The following is a 23,998-nucleotide window of genomic DNA, read 5'->3' as shown; positions in this document are numbered from 1 at the left end:
ACATATATATACACATACGATATATGCAAAAGTATTTGAGAAAAAAAAAACAAGAAACAAAAAAAAACTCAAATATATAATTAAACATAAATAAATTATATATAATTTATATAAATATATATAAAATGCATTAACAACGAGAGGAAACTAATTAATTGCTGCAACAACGTTAATTTAATGATAATTTAATTGAAATTACACAAAAATAAAATCAACATCAACCAAATCAACAAAGTAAACGAAAAATAACAACTTTAAGTAAACATTTACAATTTATGATCAAATAACGCAATATTTAAATACATACATAAATACACATCGATATTTATATATATATCTGGATAAACTGGATATATATATATGTACCTACATCTAGGTATAATACATTTAAAATTTCATCATTAAACATTAAACATACAACAACAGCAGCCCCATGTATAGATTGGAGGATACGAATAGCGGCGCCGTTATGGATAAGAACAAACAGAAATGTAAGTATATAATTGAATGTTAACAAAACAAGAACACTATAAATACTTCAATTCCCCAAATAATTAGTTGCCCTTAAATATTTCCAAAACCATGACTATTCATTAGGGAATCGTGTTTGGAGTCGTCGTAATCGTATTTGGAGTAAACTGAAAGGCTCTATTTCTGTTTCTTTCGGTTCCGGTATCATGTCCAAATTTTTGTCCAATTTGTCATGATTTTTACAAGAAAGTGAAAAGTTTCAGAAACAAGTTTAAAATGTTGTTTTATACTAATTACGATATAAGGAGTCGATTAAAAGTGAAAACTTGAGATTTAAAATTTTCAATTTTCCAAATATCAAAGGGGGGACTCTTAGCATCGAACCCACGACTTCAGGGAGACATTTTTTTTTAACAAAATAAATAAAATTTAAATGCAGAATGAACTAAGATGCCAAACCATGATTAAAATGACATTCCGCTTGAAAATCGGTTTAGTTTTCACAAAGTTATGGAAATTTGAAGTTGGTCAGACCTTTGACCTAACAACTTTACAAGTCAAAATTTTTGTCAGATTTCACAAGATTTTTTACAAAAAAATGAAACGTCTCAGAATCAAATTTAAAGTGTTGTTTTATACTAATTACGCTATAAGGAGTTGATTAAAAGTGAAAACTTGAGATTTAAAATTTTCAATTTTCCAAATTTCAAAGGGGGGACCCTTAGCATCGAACCCAAGATTTAGAGGGAGATCATTTTTTTTACAAAACAAATTAAATTTAAATGCAGAATGCATTAAGATGCCAAACCATGATTAAAATGACATTCCAATTAAAAATCGGTTAAGTTTTGCCAAAGTTATGACAGTTCGAAGTTGGTCAAGCTCTGACCTAGCAACTTTACAAGTCAAAATTTTTGTCAGATTTCACATGTTTTTTTACAGAAAAATGAAAGGTCTCAAAAACAAGTTTTAACTTTTGTTTTCTACTAATTACGACATAAGGAATTGATTAAAAGTAAAATCTCGAGATTTAAAATTTAAAATTTTCAAAATATCAAAGGGGGGACCCTTAGCATCGAACCCAAGATTTAGAGGGTAATAATTTTTTTTACAAAATAAATTAAATTTAACTGCAGAATGAATTAAGATGCCAAACCACGATTAAAATGACATTCCTTTTAAAAATCAGTTCAGTTTTGGCAAAGCTATGAAAGTTTGAAGTTGACCACACCTTTGACTTGGCAACTTTACAAGTCAAAATTGTATCTATTTTTTAGAAGAAAATGAATCAGAATCAAGTTTCATGTGCTGTTTATTGATTAAAAGTCGAAACTTGAGATTTAAAATTTTCGAAAATCAAAATGTAACGGTTAGTTTCGGTAAATAGTTCCGGATTCAGTGTTATTTCCAGATTTTCAGGTCAGATCAGGCATAGGTTATTTATTCTAAAGATTAATTTGCATTAAATTGATTCTATGACAGCTATATGATTTTGACAAAATTTGGTCAGGATGTAAAGTATAGTAAAAATCCTACAATGTTTAAATTTTATTGAGATAGTTTTCTAAGTTTTCTCAAAGTGTGTACTTTAACCACGAATATGACTCCTTTGCAGTTCGAATCTCGCAAAACGCCGTCTTATTGCTCAATAAAACTGTCTCAGCTATGTTGTTTGAAAATGTTAGCCTCCTAGGTCTTATGGTACGGGCTGTGTCATGCTCAGTCAGTCAGGACAAATACAAATATTTTCTTTGTTTTTCTGTTGTGAATTGAAAGTTGATCGATCTTTAATAATAATCGATTTATTCAACTAAAGTTTTAGCGGAAATCGATTTATCGATGTTTCGATTACCCCCTATTATTGTGATCTTTTGTCTACCAGTTACTGTTGCTGTCCCGCTCATCTTATGGTCTTATCACCTACCTTTTGTCAAGTCGTGACTAAAGCGACGACTCCATGACGCCAAAGTTGCCATCGAACTGTTTAGTGCATTCATTCCACGAATTGCGATATCACACACGGAGGCGGCGCCGTCTGCCCGTCAATTTGTCAAGTGTTTGTAAATTCTAAAACAACAACAATAACAACAACATCAAGAATAAGAAGAAGAAGAGACGCAAACAATTGCAATCATTCATTGGTCATTCATGAGTCACGACAGCTTTCCCTCAACCAGTTGGCCGGATGTGGGCGATAGCCTTTAGTAATCCAGTTTAGTGATAACATTCATTTAGTTTCCCGCATTTCAGCATCGCAATATTGCAATCTTCTTTCCCCCGTCTCCCATTCCCTTTTCTTGCCTTCGTTGTTCCTCTATTGCCGCACATTTCTGTGGTGCGTTGCGGCAAAAAATGTCGTCGAAACTATTTTTGGGCTGACGACAACCACAGCACGAGGGTGGTTCCAAAAGAATTCCGTACACAAATGACAACAATATTACTCGGAATACGAAAATTTAGTAATAATATTTGGGAAAACAAAACTAGGAAGCATTTTATTTGAAAATAAAAATTTAGAAAATTAGGAAGATACAAATTAGGAAAGACCAAATTTATGAGTATGGTTATTTGGATATATAAATTAGAGGAATAAAATAGGGGAAAAAAAAAAATTAGGAAAGGCCAAAATCAATAATATTTAATTAAAAATATATTTTGCTTATATTGTGCCCCTATTTTAATTTTCATGAGTTTCATTTCATTTCATGAGTTTTATATTTTTAGCTCACTAAACTTAAAATTAATCATATTTTGTGAGTACAAACAATGAAGAATATTTAATTTTTATAGTGAAACATATTGATAACAGTCCCTGGATTAAACTCTTTGATGCTGTATCGTAAAGAATTCATCGCTCTTGTTTATAAATAAGAAATGTGTTACATATTGATGCATTTTTATGTTAGCATTGATTGTATTGAGATGAATAAGCTATATTCTAGTACTCTTTGTGAACAAAACTATTTGTAGTATAAAAATATGCAAAACTAGACGGACAGACAGACGGACATGGCTCAATCGACTATCCTGATCAAGAATATATGTACTTTTAAAGGTCTGCCACGCCCCCTTCTGCCTGTTACATACATTCTGCCCAACACATTTTTCCCTTTTTGCCCATTTTCAATAAGCTCAGGGTATGAAAATATAAACAATATTTTTGTACATATGAAAAGATATTGATACAGAGTATTTTCATATGCAATCATCTAACTGAGGGTTAAGCTCATCCTTGCGAAGATATCATTATGCAAAAATCTATTCATGGCGGTTTTGCATATTTTCACATCACTACAATGATGAAAAGGATTTTTGTTTTGATAATATCTGAAATTACCCTCTTACAAACCATAACAGATCGGAAAGACCTCTGCCTATAAATAGAGCGCGCACTTGCCTGCATCACTTTATTATCATCATTATCGAAATGCAGGCCAAGAGACAGAGCGACAGATAGACAAAAAGGAGGGAAAGTCGGGCAGGAGATAAACGTTGATTTATTAATAAATATTCATATATAGGGAGCGAGACGTATCCTTAACTGAAGGCAAAAAAAAATATATATAATAATCTTTGCAATCTGTCTGTCTGTCCGTCCGTGAAGTCTGTGTGAATGTAAGATCCATTGGAGAATGTCCCATTAGTACCGCTCACTTTGCTCGACAACACTTCTGTGACTGTAATTAAAATTAAATTAATTTCGCATTTAATTTACTTTTGCTTTTCGGTTTTTGCCATTCGACTTCCTCGTCCAAACAGAAATATATACACAAGAGAGGCGCAACAACTGTTGCAACAAAACTGACGAAATGCTATAGTGGAAGCGTTGCAAGTATACGACTAACAGTTACCCTCTATGTAAATTGAATTAGAATTGCCAGCTAAAGAATTGTGGAGTTGGGATCAAATTAAAAGTGTGATTGAACCGTTAAAAAGTGCTTAAATTTCGTTGTTATAGTAATCAATCAACTGTTAGAACATTTACAGGAGAGTTAGTTAAAATGAAGAATTAAATTAGGAGAGATTGAGTAAAATTGACTTGAGATGATTGTGGAATAGGGTGCATCGTTTTTTTAATACTTGCAAGGACGAAAATAATGTTTTAAGGACAATTTGTCTTTGTATTTGAAAATCCTGATCCATCTTTGAATTGACCGTAGATTACGAATATGGGGTACCATTTTTTTTGGACCATACAAATCGCGGCACTCTAGTGTGGAATCTGGAAAAGAACTCCAAATTTTCTGTTTTCGTTTTATAGAAGAATTAACAGGATGTCAACCATTCGCAGTTGCGATAAATACCTGAATAAAGATCGACATAAGAGGGATATAAGGTACAATTGTTATTGTTATTCTCTCGTAAAATTTCTTTGTTCTCATCTCCATGTACATTTCTCGTGTATTTCTATGTATACAGGGTATTTGAATGGCATCTGTTTGGCATGTGTGAAACAGCGTCAATCTCACGTTTAGTCAGCTGATTGCATTGGAATTTTTCTTATCTGGAATGCTCTGAAAATTTGTTATCCCGCAGCTGAAAAAATCAAAACAAATGAAAAAAAAAAACTAAAAAGTTAAGAAAATCAATCGGAACGTCAACTGAATATGGTAAAAATAAAAATCAAACAGCTGTATATGCAGTTGTAGAGAAATCAATTGTTTTATTAAGAAAGATTTATCCAAATTCTTAAAAAATCAAGTAAAGCTATGTAAACGAATGAAGAGCCTAAAGGCTCCAAATAAGGCAACTATGGAATAATAATTCAAAACAGATTCATAAACTATTAACTTGTTTATTTTTTGTGAGCTAAGACCTAGAAGAATTCAAAGAATTTATCAGAAGACGTGAAAACTACTTTGCTGATGCGTTATACAAAATAAAATTCAAGAATTTTTAGTAATTATTAAACAATAACATTTCAAGAGTATAAATTTGGCAAGTTTTCAGTACGAAGAATAAAAGCACAACTTAAAAGCTCGAAAAAGCTCAAAGTAACTTGCTGTAATGGATCCCTTCTACGATCAGCTGCATTTTGGGTTCAGAGTGCATTTATCTCCCTCTCGATTTACTCTCTCTTTCTGGCCAAAATCGTCAGCATTCGCTTCGTTGTTGTTTTTTTCATTTTTTTTTTTTTTTGTTGTCGAGTCGTTCGCATTTGCCGAATTGACAGCGGAAGAAGAAATGCAACGACAACAACAACAACAACGACAACGATAAAAATCGACATATATAAATAAAACAGACGTTGTCGCGTCTTTTGACTTGGTTTCGTGTCTTGAGACTTTGGGGCCAGAAGCTAAAAAAAAGTTGACGCAGTTTGCGTTGAAATTTCACGCGACGCAGATCGCGCGAGTAGTCAGCGAATATATATATATATATATACAAAGATATATTATATATAGATATAGTAGATATTATTGACTGTAAATAGAATTGTATTAAAAATGGAAAGAGTGCATAAATTGTGGAAGTCACTTGACGTGCTGAACAATAATAATATTAACAATTAAAAAGTGAACTCTAAATGAATTTTTTGCGCTCGTGCTTGCTTTTTTTTCGCCTTTCTTTTTTTTTTGTGAAGAGCGTGTGAAATTTAGTGCAACAAAGCGAGTAGAAGAAAGAGAAGCGCCGTCTTTTTTTCTTTGTCAGTCAATAAATATATAAATAAAAGAAAGCAAATAAGGAAGGAAATATATTATTTGTATAGACATTAATAATATAAATTGATCTGAGCGAAATGTCAACCGCCTTGCTCTACTGGCAGTCAATGAACGGAGGAGCCCATGAGGCGACACCACCAACAACAACAACAACAATGGCAACTGTTCATTCAACTGATGGTGTTGTTGTGACCGGTACCGGTACCGGTTCCGATTCCGATTGGCACTACAATTATCTGAATCAACAGCAGCAACATCAACGTCCGTCCTATGCACGCAACTGGAGCAATGGAAACTGCAATGGAAATGGGAATGGGAATGGGAATGGAAATGGTAGCAACAACATAAACAACAACAACAACACATTGGCAACCCATTATCAGTTGCAGCTGCAACTGCAATTGCAACAGCCGCATTATTTGGCCCAGATCGATTGTCAGCATACGGTGAAGAATTTCGATGGCATTGCCAAAGCTTCTTTTAAGCCAACAGCAATTCAATTAATCGATCAATCGGAGAGCAATCATCATTACAGCTGTAAGCTTAGGCCATGATATTATATATGTATTCAAAATCTACTACTTCAAATATTTAGTACACATAGATAATGAAATTTTGTTTCCATTTTGGAGTTACACTTCTTGAGAAATGCTTTTTCAAATGCTCTCAGTTTTAAAATTAGTAAAGCTTTAACGTAAGCAATACTTGAAAAGCTTTTGTGGCATAGTAAGAAGCTTACAGATAAAAGCTCTCACAACTGTATGGAGAACAGCATAAGAATAAAAACATGTAAGCTTTTTATGTGTGGCTTAAGTTACTGTTGATCCAAAAGTTTAAATCTTAATCATTCACTTTAGGGAAAGTAGCTTTAGGAAAACTCTTGAAAGCTTCTGCAATTAAGGATAGTTTCAGAGGGCTAAAAACTTATCGTATCACTTCTGTGTGAGCTGCTTTGAGAAAGCTTTCGGAAGCTTTACAAGTTTGATAGTCGATTAATCCAGGCAAATTTTATTGTGTGAAATATATTTGAAAGAATGCGTAAATATCTCACATTTCGCTTTCTTCTGTCATATATATTTTGAATAGAAAAAGAAAATTCCGCTGTTCAGACTTTGCAATGAGATGTCAATTTGCTTTTTCATGTTTCCACTTGTTGGCAGCAATTGCGAAATGCAATATCTGTTTCTCGCCTATCGCAACATTGTTTCAATTTCAATGAATTCCCTGCGTCGCTTTCCTTTTTCCTTTGAGCTATTTTTGAATCGGAGCAAAACAGAGAGACACCAACAACTAAATAAATTTCTATGTGTATTTTTCGAATGCTTGCATATTGTGTAATAATTTCCCTACCGTTTGGGCGTCTAGTTATAAATTTAGAATTGAAAACGTATTTTTGGGGTCGGTCGTTTGAATTGGCAACAGCCTCAGGTGCGACACACGTCACGTCACGTCAGGTGCAACATTTGGACCCAGGGAAGAAACGGTCCGGTCAATGAACCAATCTCTCTTCCTTTCTGTCTCTCTGAGTCATTTACCCACACATTCTCTTTCTCTATATCTCACTTTCTCTGCGTCTCTCTCTCTCTTTTATTTGCAGTATCCTCTGGATATGGATCCAGTGCGGGCGCCGTGGACACATCGCAGGGCAGCGGGAGCGGGGGAAGACAACGACATGCCCCGCTCTACGGACGCTTTGTGGTCGAAGAGGAACTCCCTGCCACGCATCGTGATGTCATGCATCATGTAAGTCAATCAATCAATCAGTCATTTCTCTTAACCCTCTAAGCCCCAACCTTCGAAATAATTAACAGAAATAAGTCAAATCTTTTTTTCTAAGATGAATTTGAGCTTCTGAATTCAAAAATGAGCTTTGAAACTGTTTAGAAGGTTTCGTTTACCTGTAAGGTATATGTACAAAAAATTCCCAAAAAAATATTTTGTGATAAAATGCTCAATTTAATTTCAATATTTTACCAAGTATGATATATCATTTGATTAGTAATTAAACGTACCTTTCGCGAAAAAAAAGAATTAGTTAAATTGATCGCTTACTTTTTGTGTTGTATTAATTCAAAAAACTCACATTTTAAAAGATGGAATTAACGCACCTAAAATCACCAGACATGTGCAAGACAAAAAATGTAACGTTTGAAAGCTTCTGAGCTAATTCAAGCATTTGCAATTGATTAGCTGTATTTATTAGCAACACTCTAAAAATATTTGTGTATTACAAATTTATTTACTTTTTAAGTCATTGTAATTAATCGGATGAGTGCCTTTTAGGCACTCTTGGGTATTAGAGGGTTAAAATACCCACAAAATCAAGCCTGAAAAATGTATCTGGTTGCTTGGCAAAATCTTAGATAAACTAATTTTTTTAAGGAGTATCCAGAAATATTAAAATTGACTTTTATTATCAGTTTATATCACAAACCTTAATTTTAACACTTATTTTCAAACTTTATGAAAATAATAATATAAGTATTGAATTAAAGCTTTTATTTTAAAATTATAGAAGAACGCTATATTTCCAGATTTTTTTTAATTAAAATAAATTTTCAATTAAAGGAAATTTTCAATGCAAAGGAAAAAACTGTTGTTAAAATTAAGTTTTGATAAACTTTCTTACGTTTCTTTTTATACGCGTTACTTAAATAGATAACCAAAGTTATTAATAAAGTTATTGTTTCATTTCTATGGACGGGATCTCCACTGTAGCCTTTCCCACTTGTTATTTTATTATATTAGACTGCTTTAACTACAGTACTCTATCGCTTATATTCTCTCCTTGATCCTTTCAGCACTCTAGTCCTTCGTCTTCGTCGGAGGTGCGAGCAATGCAAGCTCGCATTCCCACACACTTTCGAGATCCGGCCATGGCACCATTGCGCAAGCTGAGCGTCGATCTGATAAAAACCTACAAGCACATCAATGAGGTAAGTTCGCCTACTCTCTATTACGGTTCCTGATGAACTATAGATAAAATTACAAATTTTTTTTTTAAGATATATTATTGAGCAATAGTTTTTCTGACAATTATTCCGATATCTTTTTTTTTTTTTACTATATATTTGAAATTAAATATCGATATTTTCTTTGTCAAAATATCAAATAAAAATATTATTTGTTCGTATCGAAATAATATCGATATTGATATATTTTTAAAAATGTCAACACCTCAACTCTACCATTTTCCTCAACTCCCCCACTTTTGGCTCTTTGGCAAAGTTTCAGTAATGCCGGCGCGTGTCTCTGTCTACAGTCTACTATCTTCTGTCCTTGACCTCGCTTAAGACCTCGCCTCGTCTCGCCTCATCAATTTGGCATCGCATCTTGTTGACGGACACGCAATTTGAAACTTGCCAAATTCCCTGGTTCCACCTCCCTACACCGATCTAAGAGGTTCCCATAATCATTGAATTTGGTTGCAGAGATTAACGAGGAGATAGAAGAAATGTGTAGATAGCTCTCTTTAAGCAATTGATTCTTCAGAGAGTGAAATGCAACTACAGAAAAACTTTAGCAATTATTTTTTCCTCACATTTTTTTTAGATATTATAATATCAAAAAAAAAAGAGAGAAAAACTTCGTAACATCGCAAATATATCGATATTGATATTATTATTGTCAGAGAAATTTGGATGAAAAAATACTTAGCGATTTAGCGACATATTGACAAGCAGTTTTCCCTTTTTGGTGGCACAGTGGTCAACTGCTTATAATAAACGCACGTAGTTTTTTATGTCAGAAATTAGAGTCGCAGCAAAACAAATCTAAACGCGAAACATGGAGAAATGGAAGCAAATTAAATGAAATACATAAATGTTTAATGCATAAACAAAAAAAAAAAAGAAAAACAACGTGTAACAGATGTTGTCTATTGAGGTTAGAGTGAAAGTCAAGACGAATCGCAATGTTGCTAATGAACATGTCGATAATGGTGTGAATGATAATGATAATGATGATGGTCACACCTTGGCATGTTGTGCTAATAACAATCATCATTATTATCAGCAACGATTAATTGCCCGACAAATTGTTGCACACACACACATACACAAAAGTTTGTATTGTAGAAAAGAGGGGAGTACTAAAGGTGGGGGAAGCAACTTACTTGTTACATTGTAAGTGTGTGTGTGTGTGTGGCCTTTTTACAGTCTTATCAGCGCATATGCAGGCGTCGACGTCGCAGTCGCAGCATTGTATGCTACACTTTTGTACACCCAAGAGAGTGTGTGAGAGAGAGAGAGAGAGAGAGAGCAGCGATTAACTGTGACGTTGCTCGGTTTGACGCTGAGCTCAGAAAACGTCACTGCCAGACAACAACAGTCGGCGTCACTGTCGCTGTCGATGCAACAGCCAGCAGCACAAGCAGCTGCTGCGACGCTGGCGTCGACGTCTTCGCCGGCATACACCCATTTTCGAGCATTGCTCTCGCAACGACGCCGACGCCGACGCCGCTCCCCATGAATATTTCTACAACAGCCCCCAAAAAGGGCATAGCATTTTGTGCAGCCGTCTTTTAGGCGTTGTTGAAACTCGCGCTCTCACTCTCTCTCTCTGTGAATTACACCAACGTCTGCAAAGCGCTCTCTTTGTTGCTGTCGTTCTGTCGCTGTCTTTGTTGCTTGCATACGCAGCGGCAGCGCACTCTTTCGCACCAACACACGCAAGCGGCGTTAGCAACAACTTTTTTTTGCCAAGTGCCAGCTGCATATCAAATTTTTCGCCAAGCCAATGAGCAGGTGGCAGGGGGAGCGACAAGGGCAGCGTGTAAGGAGTGTGGGCAAACACTAAAAACTAACTCCGCGTTTAGCTCTTTGATCATAAACAAATTAAAAATACATAAAAATAAGAAGCAAATTGCAGAATTTGCAAATTTGTTTTAGAATAAGCATACGCAAAATACAAGTTTAATATTTATATTATTTATTCAACTGCTAATTGCAAGCGATAACAGCTGTTAACGCAAGCTTGAGCTGGCAGCAAGCGCAATTTTGAGTCGACTGTTAGTTAACATAGCGCTGTTATTTAATTATCGATAAGTGACAATGCAATGCAAGTTATAGCGCCAATTTAAAATTATTCGTTGAGTTGCCTTCTTTCTTTTAACATTGGAACTAATAACTAAAACGAATTGATCTTAAGTAATATGTTTTGACTTAGTGGTCAGAATTAATTTTATTTTGAAACACAGAACAGGTTTAACTCATTTAGGGCTCTGAGTCGTATACACAACTTGAATAGATATATAAATTTGTTAGCAATAAATCAAGAGAACCAAATAAACCGATTTTTTCATAGAATGTCTCCAAACTCATCAAATAATTCTAATTCTCTCAAGGTATACTATGCGAAGAAGAAACGCCGTGCACAGCAGACACAAGGAGACGATGATTCGTCCAACAAAAAGGAGCGTAAATTATATAACGATGGCTATGATGATGATAATCACGATTATATAATTAAGAATGGCGAAAAGTTTTTGGATCGCTATGAGATTGATTCACTGATTGGTAAGTATAAAATTGAATCGATAATTATCGTTAGATTTGTACCATATATTAATGATATTTCATTATTTGCAGGCAAGGGAAGTTTTGGTCAGGTTGTTAAGGCCTACGATCATGAAGAGCAATGCCATGTGGCAATCAAGATAATTAAGAATAAGAAACCGTTCCTAAATCAGGCACAAATCGAAGTCAAACTGCTCGAGATGATGAATCGTGCGGATGCTGAAAATAAATACTATATCGGTGAGTAAACTATACCATTATAATCTGGAATCTTAAAGCTGATTGTATACATTTGTTCTTTTTAGTCAAGCTCAAGCGTCATTTTATGTGGCGAAATCATCTGTGCCTCGTTTTTGAGCTGCTATCGTATAATCTGTACGATCTGCTAAGGAACACCAATTTCCGTGGCGTCTCGTTGAACCTCACGCGCAAATTTGCGCAGCAACTGTGCACGGCTCTTTTGTTCCTGAGCACACCCGAACTGAACATAATACACTGTGATCTGAAGCCCGAGAACATATTGCTATGCAATCCAAAACGATCGGCCATCAAAATTGTTGACTTTGGCAGCTCCTGTCAGTTGGGACAGCGCGTAAGTGTTCCCTCCACCTCTACCTCCACCTTCATTCTCTCTTTCCCAGTCATTTTAGTTTTCGGTCTTAAGACTGTACTATAATTGCCTTATTTATATTTATAATCAATCAAAATGTCGTTTCCACATTCAATGAGTCAATCATTGCATATTTCATATCTAATCAAACCATCACAAATTTCTCCAATATTCCTCTCATCAATCGATCAAACAATCATTCCATATTTACTATCTAATCAATCCATCACTAATTTCTCCTATTTTCCTCTCATCAATCGATCAAACAATCATTCCATATTTAATATCTAATCAATCCATCACTAAATTCTCCTATTTTCCTCTCATCAATCGATCAAACAATCATTCCATATTTAATATCTAATGAATCCATCACTAATTATCATATTTTCCTCTGATCAACCAATCAATCATTACATATTTCATATCCAATCAATCTATTACTAATTTTTCCTATTTTCGTTTCATCAAATATTTAATCAATCATTCGATATTTCATATCCAATCAATCTATCTCATATTTTCCTCTCATCAATTAATCAATCGATCAAACAATCATTCCATATTTAATATCTAATTAATCCATCACTAATTTCCTCTATTTTCCTCTGATCAACCAATCAATCCATACATATTTTATATCCAATCAATCTATCACTAATTTTTCCTATTCTCCTTTCATCAAATATTTAATCAATCATTCTATACTATATCTTATTCATCAATCAGTCCATTATTCCATATTCAATCAATCCATCACTAATTACTCTCAAAATTCTTGTCGTCAATCACTCAATCAATTATTGTACAACTAATATTGCTCACTTTCTGTGTCTCCTTCTCAATTCCCCATGGAATAGATCTATCAATATATACAGTCGCGCTTCTATCGCTCCCCCGAAGTCCTGCTGGGTATTCAATATGATCTGGCGATTGATATGTGGTCACTCGGTTGCATTCTGGTTGAGATGCATACGGGTGAACCGCTCTTCTCCGGCTGCAATGAGTTCGATCAGATGAACAAGATTGTCGAGGTGCTGGGAATGCCACCGAAATATCTGTTGGATCAGGCGCATAAGACGCGTAAATTCTTCGATAAGATTGTCACCGATGGATCCTATGTGCTAAAGAAGACGCTAAATGGTCGAAAATATAAACCGCCCGGTTCCCGCAAACTGCATGACATATTGGGCGTTGAGACGGGCGGTCCAGCGGGACGACGTCTCGATGAGCCCGGACATTCGGTGGCGGATTATTTAAAGTTCAAGGATCTGATATTACGCATGCTGGATTTTGATCCCAAGACTCGAGTCACACCATATTATGCCTTGCAACACAATTTCTTCAAGCGCACCACCGACGAGTCGACAAACACGAGCGGTGCATCTGCCACGGCCAATGCGGGTGGTGCGGGTGGTGGCTCCTCGTCGGGTGGTGCTTCGGGAGGTGCTGGTGCTGGTGGTGGTGCAGGCGGCGGCGGCGGCGGCGGCTCCTCTTCCTCATCGGGTGGTGCTGCTGTTGCTGGCGGTGGTGCAGGTGGTGCTGCTGGTCTTGGCAATGTTGCTGGTGGTGGTGCAACTGGCAGTGGTCCGGGCAGCGGCAGCAGCAGTGTTGTCTCTTCCAGCGCGGCAGCAGCAGCAGCAGCAGCAACTGCCTCATCCTCATCGGGATCGGGAATTGGCATCGCTGGCATCGGAATCGGTATCAACATCAACACACAGCAGCAACAGTCGCTCGTCTCTAGCAGCAGCAGCAGCAGCGGCGCTGCTGGCGTCGTTATGGATCCCCAATGTTTAGGTGAGTAGCTCCTCCCTCTCCCCTTGTCTCCCTCGCCCTCTATCACTCCACCTCCCCCTTCACTCCCCTGTCACCCTGTCGCACTTGTGCTTTGCTTACAACTTTCTGCGATATTCTATTCCATTTCGAAATTATTTTGATATTTTCTTATGTTACATTTCCCTTAAATTTCAGTATTCTTGAAATTTCCTTATAGTATATTTACTTAAAAATTAACTCTTTGTGATAATAGTTCCCATATTGTTCTTCTAAAATTATTCCATTTTAATTTCTTTAAAATTCATTGTCAACTCAATTTTTACTTCACCACTTTAAAATTGGCATTTGCATTGCGGAATTTCCGAGAAGATAATTTAAAATATGGTTATTATTATTATTTATATATTAAGTAATTAATATATTTATTAATCTTAACATTTTTTTTTTTTTTAATTTCTTTTCACCCCTGAAAATTGTTCAATTTGTAATTAACGACAATGTCAAGATAGTTTCGATAGGTATCACAAACTGACTGTCGCATAAATATCCGTCATCTGTCCCTGTATTACTATATATATATTTTTACGCGTATTATCCTTATAAGTAACTAGTCTATTTATTTATTTATTTAACGCTTGTTTATGTGTTACAATTATTTTTTTTTTTTTTGTAGCTGACAACAATTTTTAGTTTGTTGTGCTTTTACGTTTATATGTTACTAACATTTAGTCATATTTTATAAAGCATTTAATGGACAATTTATTGCATAATTTCCATTCAAGATTTTCCATAATTTGCATGATTTTGATAGTGTGTGTGTGTGTGTGTGAATAAATCAAATTGGATTCAATAATAAAATCAAAATACAAAAAAATCAAAAAACAAGTTATTATTTTGCAATTAAGCTGACAATTGTTTATAAGAAAATCAATAGAAAAAAAGAAAAGAACACTCATTATTTATTGAAATTGTATTAGTATTTAAACAATTATGATTTCTGTGAAAACAAAATTTAGTTGCACTTCCTTTTATAATAATATAATAAATACTTATTATTAAGCATAATGAATTGTTGTACGTGTGTTTAGTTCGTTGCTTAGAAGTAGTTTTTCTCACAGAAACAAAAAACACAGTGTTGTCAAACGTAGTAATTTTTTTCGTTGTTCATTTTTGCGAATAATAAACAAGGAAAATGCCAAAAACACGTAAATCGACTAATTTATGCCAAAATCGTATGTTCTCTCTTTCTATTTTCCTAATATAATATAAATATGCAAAACAAAAATAATATAATAATAATTATAAAATATATAACATACGTACGTAATTCAATATACAACTACAAAATTAATGCTGTACACAGATGAGCGCCGATGACCAGCAACAACAACATTAGCAACAGCAACAACAACAAAAACATCGGCAAATTAGGCATAAAATAAGAACATGCATCCAGTTACCCGGGATAACAGTAACAGCGACTGTAACAGCAGCAGCATCAGCAGCAGCAGCAATAACAGCACTGGAAACGAGAATCAAGATTAACAGCCGTGCGAATCGGACGCTGTTATAGCCACACAAGTGTCATCGATAGGCTGATTGATGTTTGATCATTTGCATGTTGTCTAGTGTAAATAGCCAGAGGCTCTAGCCACCCAATTGTTTTCCTAATCTGTGGCGCGTTTAATCACATCTTTTTTTTTTTTTACATATAAACATACATAAATATACAAGGATGAATATATATATATATATAAATATATATATATTAATATATAAACTTTATAGTCTTTGTTTTGCACTTAGCATACAGTTAATATAAAGTTTACAATGGCGTAAAATTAATAAATACAATCGAAAGTAAGCAAGTTGTATTACATTTGTTTTAGTTTAGTTTCGGTTTAGTTTTTATTGTTTTCTTTTTTTTTTTTGTGTTTTATTTAGTGTTAAAATTACGCTAACAGCTAAGCATTTAATTGTAAGCAATTAGGGCCATAGTATTGTACAATTAAGAAACTTAAAAAATAAATACAGACAAAAGGAAACCAAAATGAAAATAAAATAGAAAACTGTTAAAATTGTAAGCAAGAAATCCTTAACGACTTTCTTAATGACTGCCATACATACATGTATATGTATATGTATGTATATAAATGCATACATACATTCACATTCAAATATATATGTACATATATATTTATAGTTACATAATAAGTTTATCGATAACAGGCGTACTAAACCAAGAAATGCATATATGCATACATATGCATGTGTATGTGTATAGAGAGATTGCAATAGTATATGTACTCCCTATGTTTGTAACAAATAATATATGTATCTATAAAGATATTGTATTTTACGGAATACACACACACACACACACACGCGCATCCATACATATTGTATGTTGTGTTGTCTTGCCTACTCTTTTGGTTGTTTACACTCACATAGCCACAGAAACCGTTCACCACGCACACACACATTTCATCACAATTCACCACACTTGATTTGTCAGTCCGCTGCAATGTTAAGTTAACAGCTGTTAAGCGCTATTTCTAGACGTTATGTATAAACTGAGACTGATACTGGATACTGATTATAAAATGAACTAACCGATGAACCGGAAAATGATACTTCCAATGACAATAGACAAGCATTAAATTGTCAGCATCTCATAACTGTAACTCTGTAATCTGTATCTGTAATTGTAATTGGTAAAATAATTGCCGATGACACAAAAAATGGTTGTCAGTGTGGTTGCTTGATCGATCGATCGATCAGTCGGTCGGGATCAGTTCTTCTTAAGTGTTGTTTGTACTTAATATATAATCAGTGGCTACAGTTGTGAGTCCAGGCGCCGCTTTTTGTGATATCTCTTAACATAACCATTAACATACCCCAAGAGTACTCTCTCTCTCTCTCTCTCTCTCTCTCTCTAAATTCACACACACACACACACCAGTGTTGCCAACTTAAAAGATGCTGAAAAAAGCTGAGAGAGAGAGTTCATTTCTTCCCTCGAAGTAAGACACACACACATACATGCCGTGCAGACATACATATGTACATAAATACATCAAACATACATACATGATTTTTTTCTGCATGTTGAAGCTATTCCACTCGTACATTCCCCCTTCCCACATCCATACACAGGTACACCTACACATACTCCTCGTTACATACGTAAACATTTTCATGGAAATCTTTATAACGAATAATTTGTGCTTAATTCAATGGTAAAAAAAGCAATGTTAAATAACATAACTGTGCGCCTGTTAATTAACAGCACACGAACAGCAACTTCACAGAGAAGTAGCGGTAAATCTCACAAATTAAGTTTTTTTTTATCGTGATGCAGCTGACAAAAGAAAAGAAAAATAAATATTAAAAAAAGAAAAAATCTTAGAATGATCGAAAAATATGCAGTCAAAAATCTAAACACAAATCATAGTTTTAGGCATGTAAAAATAGCAAAAATTAATAATAAATAAATATATAATAGAAATAAAAATAAGACATAATTCAGCAAGCGAAATAATTAAATAACGGTACAAGTTTAGCGTTTAGAGGCAAATTCGAAAGAAGAAGAGATCTACATACATATAGAGCAGTCAGAAGAAGAACAGCAACAAAAGAAAGAAGAACAACTTAAGTCAGTACTAAACGAAAACTTTAGCATTTAACAAAATACACATACACACACACACACAGACATACATAAACACACACACACATACATATATACGAGTGTATGCGTATGAAAGTAAATTATTCGAAAACGAAAAAATACACAATAATGAAAAAAAATGAAATTATAGGAAAAACATATATGTACAATATATGTATAAATAATTCAACAATTTAGTCGTAGCCCCGAGTAAACAATTCAAGAATTTAACAGCAAATAATTAATAACATTGAAATCTGAAAAACAACAAAAAAAAATCAACTTTAAAAAATTATGTAAAATATATAAAGCAAGCAGAGGAGTGTTAAAAGTTTAAGTTAAAATTACAAGAGAAACACACACACTCATACACACACAAACACACACAAAAACACACAAACACACACATACACACACACACACACACTTACAGGCCTAGTTTAGTTTAAAAAAATTATTGCATTAAAAGCGCAAATCGAATACTAAATAAAGAACTTGAGCATGAATTGCAAGCATTTAGATTTAGGCAAATGGAGAAAACTAAAACGGAGCAAAAAAAAAAAAGAATGAAAAAGGAAAATCATATTTAGACACGACAACGGAACAAAATTACACAATGCTAAACAAAATAATAATGAAACCAGACGACGCCGAAGAGTATGCAATAATTTAAAATTTTAGGCCAATGCTATGCAATTTAACAGAACCTTAACAGTGACAGAGCCGACAGCTTTGCGAGATCAACAGCAGCAAGTACAAGAATAGCGAACAAAAACCAAGATGGCTGACTCTCAATATGGCGTCCTAGCGGAAATACATTGCTCTTAAAACGCAACGCAACGCATACATACATAACAAGCATACACACATACAATACGTACATACATAATTGTATAAAACGAATGCAAATACAAAGAATTAAACATACTTAAATACATACATACATAGCTATGAGCGTTAAACGAGACAGTATTGCAAGAAGAACATTTATATGATAAACCAAACCAAAGAAAAACACGATAAACGACACGACGAGCAAACTGATTTTGAAATGAAATGCATTTAGTTGTTTAGCAATGTAATAATAAAATAATACAAAAATTACACAGTAAACCAAATCACACACACACACAAAAACACACACACATGCATACACTCTCACGCATATGTGGCATTTATATAAATATAAACATAAAGCTGATGGTTTAAGTTTAATGAGTACGAAATAATTTAAAAACGATTACTAATGATAAGTTAAAATAAAAAACAATTTAAAAAAGAAAGAAAAAAAAACTAAAGCAGAAAAAAATTACCAAGACAAAACAAAAAAAAAGCGAAAAACCCTTCAATAAAAATTTATGATATAATCAACAAAAAAAAAAAAGAAAATTAAATATTTGTTTAGCAGTCTGGCAACATTGCTCTGGTTTCTGTTAATTCATAATACTTGCTCTCTCGCTCTCTTTTACTTAAGCTTTAAAATTTACATTTGCAGGTCTGCTGATGCATCACACAAACAGCAACAACAACAACAGCAACAGCAATAACAACATGAACTTTTCGGCGCTGAGTCTGCAGCCAGCGCAGCAGTCAACGACAACGACAAACATCAGCAGCAGCAGCAACAATAACAGTCTGAATAGCTTAAATCACAGCAGCGGCGTTGGCATCGGCAGTCGACGCCACATGTATATGAGCAACAACAGTTATCCGCACGCCATGGACTGTGATCCGCCGCAGCAGCAACAAATGCCGCCGCCCCCGCTGCCACCCGTATCGGCAGCGGCGATGGCAGCAGCTGCGCTGCGTCTCGGCCAGCCGCCATTTGGACGTATGCGCAGTGGCGTCGGCATCGACGCTCATTCAAATTTTAGCAGCATTAAGCATAACGGCAGCATGGCAGCAGCGCCGCTAATGCTGCCGCCTCTGCCACCACCCGCCGCACATCAACTGCAGTCGCTGCATTCGCAGTCGCAGTCGCTGCCGCAGTCGCAGCCACATCACAGCTATGCGCCGGCATCGCTGCCGCTGGATCTGATGCATCATTATGGCAATATGTCCGCTGCCGCGTCGCATCTGATGATGACGGATTCAAGTGTTATCAGCGCCTCAGCTGCTGGCGGTCCGGCGGGGGGTGGGGGACCGTCCTCCTATACAGCGTTGTTGTATCATCCGCAGCCGCTGCCGCCGCTGGCGTCGCTGCCATTGCCACTGCCGCTTTCAGCGTCATCAGCATCATCGTCGTTGGCATCGCTGCCTGCATCAGCGGCGACGTCCGCTGGTGGAGGCGGCAGCAGCAGCTCAACGGCGGGCGGCAGCAGCGACGCCTCTGCGTCGTCGCCCATGGTGGGCGTATGTGTTCAACAGAATCCTGTAGTTATACATTAGCGATTTAGCGTTACCTGCCGTCTTTATCTATAATTTTATATTTTATTTTATCACACTTTTTTTATTGTTTGTTTCTTTTTTTTTTTTTGTGTATATCGTCGATCATCCTGGCAACAAACATAAAAAAACAAATTCACACACACACACACACGAACACATTCATACACACATGCAAGGAAGGTGAATTTACTAAATGGTGATTATTTCACCACAGCTGCGCGCTTTTCAGTACGAGTTAGTGATGTAAATCCAAATTCGATTTAATTAACTCGATAGATCATCAAAAAGCTGAATCGAGTAGTGGAAAATCGTTTCCTCGAAACTCAAGGTCGATTTTTCGATGAAGTTTCTCAACACAATTGCAAATAAATACTTTCATAAATAAAAATCCAGAAATTAAGAGAACATTCTATTTATTTTTCTTCGTCTTTACGAATAATATCGTTCAGAACGAAAAGTTAATACCAATTGTAAATTTAACACTCTATTGATTCATCCTCCTCTTTACGAATAAAATCGTTCAGAAGGAAAAGTTAATACCAATTGTAAATTTTATATCACATTTCATGTTGTTTATATTTTAATTAAATTTTTTGTAAAATCTGTATTGTAAAACAAAATACACACGAAGAGTGCAAAACGTAAATTGTTTGCTTTCTCGTTCCAGCCATGTTGAATTTATTATAGATGGCTAACTCACCACGGAATCTTCGTTGGGTTTTTGTGGAGTGATCTTACTTCATCTCACCCATTGTGGTGAAAGTATAACACGAAGTGAAGTGCATTCAGCAACTATAATAATTTCACCATGGCTACAGCGACTGTCGCAGAGAGAGCATGTTCATATTATTAAGCTATCTCAACTGTGGGGAATACGTCAATTAGTAAATTCAATATGCCTGTAGGCATAAACTTTTTCACTCTTTTTCGCGCGTGTGTGTGCGCTCGTCCGTTCTCTTATAGTCTGTTGTGGAAAGGGGCTAAAAGGCCGCCAGCAGACACTGCTATTTATTGCACATCCATACACACACACACACATACAGACACAGCTAGCTGAAATTTACAGTCACCCACACACACATATGCACACATAAGCATCGGTTTATTTAAGTCACACTCACAATGCAGCCGTCTCGCTCACACACACGCACACACTCACACCCACACACATCGCTCATTAAATATTTTTTTTTACCTAGTTTTAATAACTAAATTAATGCTGTAAGTGTAACGTTAACGATATATAATTTTACTTATACACAATCAAAAGTAAATTTTATTTAATTTTTAATTTAAATTATGTAATTTTATTTGAAGAGCAAATCGTAGTAATTTTAAATGAAAACAAATTTGCTTAATTTAAGCGAAAAAAAAAACATGTTTACAAGTTTGTTTATTTGTTGTTGCTGTTGTTCTTGGTGCTTAGATGAGAACCTGAGCGCGATAATGTTTCTGCAACTTGTTGGCCTTGGTGCCCAGCTGCATTTGCCATTTGTTCTGCACTCGCTTCATTAAATGAATATCGCGCGCCTTTCGTGCCGCCAACTGTTGTTGCGTCTGTGTCCAGCCGAGAGCACGATATTCGCTCAGCACACGATGCAGCTTACGATCGGATTTCTTGAGCACGAGAGCGCGTCCGGGATGCAGACGTTGTTTATAGTAACGGAGCAGCGAGCGATGGCCAATCACAGCGCCCGAGGGCAACACCAGCTGATACTCATCACCATCGAGCAGCTCAGGCACGACCTCTTCGTCAATGTCCATGCCATCTTTCTGTAAATCAAAAGTCAAAGACAGAGAGAGAGAGAGGGAGATGCGATAAGCATCGAGAATTGATAAATGACTATTGCAATCAGTGTTGACAAGTGAGCTTTAATTTGATGGGGGGAAATAGCTGTTGTGTCAACACTGATTGCCATACAGGTTGTAAATTAAAAACTTACGTTATCTGGATAACTGGAACTATAGTCGTAGTATTCGGCATATTCGGCCAGGGCAACGCCTTCGTGCAGCATTTGACAGTGTCCCTTGTCGAGCATATGCTTTCGCACAGCGTCCAGGGAATAGAATGTCTTGCCGCGATCATTGCACCACAGGCAGATGAAATAATTGGCCACCTTCTCGCCCAGATAATAGATGAGGCCCTCAATGTCTGCGCAGTATTCGGCATCGGGAATAAAGAACGAATGTGCTACGGACATGTGTTTTAGGTTTTCCACCAAATCATCGCTTTGATGTGCGCAAAATAGACAATCACGTTCAGTCAGCGGATTTTCAGCAATCTTCTCCCATTCATCCGAATCAACCTGAAGTGAGGTACAATGAGTTTCATAGCAATTAACAAAGTGTCTGTAAGCTGCGGTTGCCACATTTGGTACGGTACATTTGTATCAAATCTGGGATATTTCTTATGCGTACCAACATTGGATTACATCTATTCAAAATTCATTTACTTTTAATTTTAAAATAAGATTATTTGCGAGTTAAAAAACGATGTCCAAATATTATTTGTTTTATAGTTTGCTGGCAAACAAAACTAATTTTGGTATAATTTTTGACACTTGGTACACTTTTTCGATCAAATCTCTGGTACAAACAATTTATTTTAATGGCATCCGTGACTAGCTGCTATGTTCACTCATGGTGTAATTACTAACAAGGTGACGCTCTCACTTACCACTTCCTCCTCCACATCCTCAAACTCATCGTCGTCAACCTCCTCATCGGCATCCGCTTGCATTGCCCGTTCGGCAAATGCCAGACGTCCCTTGCCGGAGGCAGCTGCCACCATGGCTGGATGTGGGCGTGGCTCAATTATGCTCTTGACGCATATAGCTGGTGGGGTCTGTGCTTCATCTTCAGTTTGCTGCAGCTGCTCGAAGCGTGCGAGGGCTTCTTTATGCTTCTTACTGTTGAGATGATTGTCGTGTGCCTTTTGGTTGCCAAATTGCTTGCGACATGCCGTACAGTAAACGCTCATCTGTTGCTCCTCGATGGCGTCCTCTGTGGCACGACGGGCGCTCAGCACGCGCTGCTGGAACTCCTCGGCCGACACCGACGGCAACTGCGCCACGCGCCTCTTTAGATTGTAGCGATGCCAATCGGTTTTGTAGTGTTCCTGTTGAATCTTCGCATTCGCAAAGCGAGCATCGCAATTTAGGCACGTGAAGTGTGACATTTTCTATTGCGATAACTATATACAAATAAGATTTTGGAATTTCACAACGAGATTATTATGATTAACAACAAAGACCGCAGCACGTTCTTGACAAATTGTAGAGTTTGTGTCTCGAGGGCTGCCCATCCGTTAAAAATTTCCGATCTGGTTCGATTTCTTTTACATAAAAAAATACGTAGTTTACTAAAAAAAGGTATTCCGAGTTTTTGTACGTTTTTTTCAAATGTTCTTCTTTTAAGCTGGAATTTTCTAAATTTTGGCAGAATTTTTGTTACAATTTTCTCGATTTTCTTAAATAAATTTTTTTTTGGAATTAAATTTTATAACTTTTGTTCCCGAGGGCTGGTCGAACTTGAAACCCCCATTAAAATGTTTACCTTACTTTTGTTTAATTTCGAGTTTAAATTGTTCATCGAATTTATTAATTTTGAATTGTTTTTTGGGTTTTTAAATTTGCAATATTTATCAGTGATGGGCGACAATATCGAAAAATCAAGTTGACCATCAATAACAAAGACTAGCTCGTTCAGTAAGTTCAGTTCATAAATCGTTCAGTTGAGCTACGATGAACAATTCTAGTCTCGAGCTAGATAAATATCGATGAAATTATCATTTCATTTGTAACACATTGGCTTTGATTTTTGTTTACAGTCATACCTATTTAATTAATTAATGGTCTTTAAATTAAAGTTTTTGTTATAATTTATTGTTGATGGACACTAACAT

General features: G+C 35.8%; 2 protein-coding genes across 5 annotated transcripts; one reads left to right on the top strand and one right to left on the bottom strand.

Moving 5' to 3' along the window:
• The first annotated feature begins 310 nt into the window (after window positions 1-310).
• Window positions 311-21,391, top strand: LOC117793790 (serine/threonine-protein kinase minibrain). Of its 4 annotated transcripts, XM_034634196.1 has the most exons (9): window positions 5,807-6,671; window positions 7,732-7,877; window positions 8,936-9,070; window positions 11,479-11,650; window positions 11,723-11,890; window positions 11,956-12,242; window positions 13,121-14,057; window positions 19,202-19,532; window positions 19,575-21,391. In XM_034634196.1, exons 1-9 carry the CDS (start codon window positions 6,212-6,214, stop codon window positions 20,092-20,094), a joined length of 3,156 nt encoding a protein of 1,051 aa, XP_034490087.1. In that variant the 5' UTR covers window positions 5,807-6,211; the 3' UTR covers window positions 20,095-21,391. The 4 variants fall into 4 exon arrangements, with proteins under 4 accessions (XP_034490089.1, XP_034490086.1, XP_034490087.1 ...); XM_034634198.1 differs by lacking the exon at window positions 5,807-6,671 and adding an exon at window positions 311-491 and having other exon boundaries at window positions 19,202-21,391; XM_034634195.1 differs by having other exon boundaries at window positions 5,806-6,671; window positions 19,202-21,391.
• An 81-nt stretch (window positions 21,392-21,472) lies between these two features.
• Window positions 21,473-23,401, bottom strand: LOC117793808 (zinc finger protein 622). Its single transcript, XM_034634230.1, has 3 exons — window positions 22,772-23,401; window positions 22,038-22,400; window positions 21,473-21,867 (listed from the first exon to the last, which is right to left on the bottom strand). Exons 1-3 carry the CDS (start codon window positions 23,270-23,272, stop codon window positions 21,517-21,519), a joined length of 1,215 nt encoding a protein of 404 aa, XP_034490121.1. The 5' UTR covers window positions 23,273-23,401; the 3' UTR covers window positions 21,473-21,516.
• Window positions 23,402-23,998: the final 597 nt, after the last annotated feature.

This window comes from Drosophila innubila, chromosome X (assembly GCF_004354385.1).
Source record: "Drosophila innubila isolate TH190305 chromosome X, UK_Dinn_1.0, whole genome shotgun sequence".
NCBI lineage: Eukaryota > Metazoa > Arthropoda > Insecta > Diptera > Drosophilidae > Drosophila > Drosophila innubila.
Note: the sequence above shows the minus strand (reverse complement) of the source record. Positions and strands in the feature narration are given on the sequence as shown.

Bases quoted from the DNA above. Each gene is read 5' to 3' on its own strand.
- LOC117793790 (XM_034634195.1), top strand. From the start codon at position 6,212: ATGTCAACCGCCTTGCTCTACTGGCAGTCAATGAACGGAGGAGCCCAT. The intron at 9,071-11,478 runs GTAAGTTCGCCT...AATTCTCTCAAG, and splicing joins CCTACAAGCACATCAATGAG to GTATACTATGCGAAGAAGAA. The intron at 14,058-19,201 runs GTGAGTAGCTCC...TTACATTTGCAG, and splicing joins TATGGATCCCCAATGTTTAG to GTCTGCTGATGCATCACACA.
- LOC117793808 (XM_034634230.1), bottom strand. From the start codon at position 23,272: ATGTCACACTTCACGTGCCTAAATTGCGATGCTCGCTTTGCGAATGCG. The intron at 22,401-22,771 runs GTAAGTGAGAGC...ACCTCACTTCAG, and splicing joins AGGATGTGGAGGAGGAAGTG to GTTGATTCGGATGAATGGGA. The intron at 21,868-22,037 runs GTAAGTTTTTAA...TTTGATTTACAG, and splicing joins GTTCCAGTTATCCAGATAAC to AAAGATGGCATGGACATTGA.